At 60.5% G+C, this 3,245-nt stretch overlaps 1 protein-coding gene across 1 annotated transcript; it reads left to right on the top strand.

Moving 5' to 3' along the window:
* Positions 1–235: 235 nt before the first annotated feature.
* On the top strand, positions 236–3,217 carry LOC122191221 (small conductance calcium-activated potassium channel protein 2-like; the record flags this gene model as incomplete). Its single annotated transcript, XM_042891445.1, has 3 exons — positions 236–377; positions 1,812–1,922; positions 3,090–3,217. Coding segments are annotated over 3 exons (381 nt in total), but the record flags the coding sequence as incomplete, so codon positions are not given.
* Positions 3,218–3,245: the final 28 nt, after the last annotated feature.

Here is a 3,245-nt window from a genome sequence, read left to right as displayed (position 1 = left end):
TTTTTTTTTTGTGCTGGAAATGGTGCAATCTGTGTGGGTTTGGGGCGTCCCCCTGCGTCGTTCATCTTCATCCCCTTTGCTTCGCACGATGCAGGAGGAACCCCAGGCCTGGTCTCTTTTGGGATCATCCCCTGTGCCAGCACTCCCCAAGGTCCCCAAGTGCTGCCCCAACCCCATTCCCAGCTGTGACACTCACACTTTTGTCCCCCCCTGTCCCCTCCCCATACACACACAGGTACCACGACCAGCAGGACGTGACCAGCAACTTCCTGGGTGCCATGTGGCTCATCTCCATCACCTTCCTCTCCATCGGGTACGGGGACATGGTGCCGCACACCTACTGTGGGAAGGGGGTCTGTCTGCTCACCGGCATCATGGTAAGCACAGGGATGGGGCAGTGGGGTGCTTTAGGGAGCAGTGCTCTGTCTGAGCATCGAGGTTTTGCAGCCTGAGAGCTGCCGGAGCTTTCCTTGCTGTTGGTTTGCTGGGTTTGGGGTGAATTTTGGTTTGAGGGAAGGGCCGGGCAGCCCATAGCTGCGTGGTGATGGCCTCATCCTAAGGAAGCAGCAGATGTGGGGACCAGCAGCCCCTCGCATCCCTTGGCCGCCGGTCTGACTTCCATCACACCGAGCGATCCCAACTGCTGCAGCATCCCATGGGGAGCAGGGACAGCTGGGAGAGCTCCCACCCACGGCACTGACCTGCAGGACCCCATCTACCTGCTCCAAGGGGCTGTGAGCCGGCCTGGCTTGCACTGCTGTGCAGCTGGGGACGGCTGCTCCGTGGCTCTGCACTGCTGTCCCCATCCTCTGCAGCACGTGGCATTGCTACGACCGAAGAATCCACGCTTGGGGGGGAGGTCTTGGGGCTCCCACCTCACCGGCAGATGTTGTGAACCGTGATACCGTGCAACATCCTGGCAGTGGGACAGGGGGGCCCCTGGGCTGAGAACCCCCCCCATGCCACCCTGCCAAGCGATAGCAGCGCACTGGGGCTCCCCGAAAAGCGGCGTTAGGGTGGCTGTGCTGCTGGCAGAAGGAAGGGTGATGAAAGCTGAGAGCGCATGCTGGGAGCTGCGGGGATGCGAAAGGACTCGGCTCAGCCCATGATGTTAATTAATGACTCTTTAATAAATAAAGGATTGCGTGCCAGGGTCACGGGCCTCTGCCAGAGCTGCGGGGAGGGGGAGCGGGCACAGGCAGAGCCAGGTGGCACAGAGCCCTGGAGGAGCGGGGTCCCCTGCCTGGCACCTTCCGTTCCCAAACGCGCACCGGATCTGGTGCTCATTGCCAAGACGAAGCCATGCCAGCTGCTGCTGCCTATGGGCAAATGGGGGTCCGGCCCCATCCCATCACTGCTCCTCTGTGGGTTCTCAGTATCTCCCTTCTGCCTGGATTCCCCGTGGGTTCCCTGTCCCATGGGGACACGCAGTGCCAGAGGGCACCGATGGGCACCTCTGACGTCGTCAGTCAGCCTTGTTAATTGCTGGGAGCTCTGGCAGCTGCTCAAGGCCACGGTGGGAGGCCGAATGCTGCTGTAAACTTGGATTAAACTGGGTTGCCCACGTCGAGATGGCGGGGTTTGTGCAACCTGTGGGTGGGGGCTGGAGGGGCGTGCGGTGCATCCAGTGATCGGGGTTTGCATGTGGTTCCTTGATCCTCGGGGTGGGAATAGAGGGGGTGCAGGTGAGCCCCATCCTGACCCCCAGCCCCCCCCCAGCCCCTCATACCTGACCCTGTGACCCCTACACAACCCACACCTGACCAGGCCAAGTGACTTCCCCCTGTTCCCCCATCCTGCTGTCCCTGCAGGGCGCCGGCTGCACAGCCCTGGTGGTGGCTGTGGTGGCCCGAAAGCTGGAGCTCACCAAAGCTGAGAAGCACGTTCACAACTTCATGATGGACACACAGCTGACCAAGAGGGTAAGGGCAAAAGGAAAGGGCTCCGGGGGGGGGGGGGGATGGTGCAGCATCCCTGGGGTCCCATTGGAGCTGAACGCAAAGCATGCTGAAGCATTAGGGTAAAAGCAAAGAGCGTCGGCCCTCTGCTTTGCTTTGCAGCTCTTTGTGAAATGCAGAGAGTGCAGCCGCACCCAGGGCAGGAAATGCACATATTTTCTCCTTCCCTCGGAGGAGATGGACCGTCTTCTCTGGTGGAACATGAGCTCACTCGTCTCAGGATTGGGGTTCCGGTGATTCAGCAGCTCCGTGCTGCAGATGAGTGCTGTGCTGTGGTACTGCTGTGTGCTCCATCCCAGCGGGGCACCCTGGAGCCGTGTGGGTCTGTGGGTGCTGTCCCAGACCCCAGCATGGCACCGGGTTGGGGATGGGGCTGTGGGACACCCAGGTCACATCCAATGTGAGCAAAGCACAGGGCAGCATCAGGGTTTCAAGTTCAAGCATCTCCTTGCAGAATAACCCAGGGAAGCTAATAATTCCCCCAGGAAGCTAAATCCCAAACTGGCTCCATTTGTGCCATGCATCGATGTCACTTCAGGTGACACAGGTGGCACAAGGTCATCGTGTCCTTGGCCACATCTGGGCTCACAGGAGAAGAGCTCTGCTTGCAACCCAGCAGTGCTGGAGGGCTGGAGGGGCTCCCAGCGCCCGTTTGAGGTCACTTTTGGCACAAGGGATGGACAGAGTGAGGGGCAATGCAGGCGGGTTGGGGACCACAGGGGCACTGAGCCCTCATCCAGCTCCAAGGGGTGCAGATGGGGCATCCGCAGAGGGCAAAGTGGGTGAGGAGCCTCATGGCTGGAGCACATTTCCCCAAAGTGTCAGAGAGGGATGGGGATGGGGATGGGGATGGGGTGGGGATGGGGATGGGGATGGGGTGGGGGTGGTGATGGGGATGCGGATGGGGATACAGCAGGGCCAGGGCCATTGCTCTGCCTGCAGCACTCCATCCCTGCCTTGCATGACCCCACACACGTCCGATCAGGCACATGGAGCTCCCAGCTGGGACAATTCAGGTCCTGTGATCCCAACCAGCAGCACCCAGCGGGGCCGGAGCGCTGTTTCCATGCAATAATTCGTCCCACGCGCTGCAGCAGATGGGGCTGCTGACCCGATGCCCTTCTCTTACAGATCAAGAACGCGGCGGCCAACGTCCTGCGGGAGACATGGCTCATCTACAAGCACACCAAGCTGCTGAAAAAGATCGACCACGCCAAAGTCCGGAAGCACCAGAGGAAATTCCTACAAGCCATTCACCAGTAAGTGGGGAGCCGTGGGGTGCTGCGA

This window comes from Lagopus leucura, unplaced genomic scaffold (genome assembly GCF_019238085.1).
Source record: "Lagopus leucura isolate 7727_CA_CO unplaced genomic scaffold, USGS_WTPT01 60278-0_obj-0_obj, whole genome shotgun sequence".
NCBI lineage: Eukaryota > Metazoa > Chordata > Aves > Galliformes > Phasianidae > Lagopus > Lagopus leucura.
This window is presented reverse-complemented; position numbering and strand designations above follow the sequence as displayed.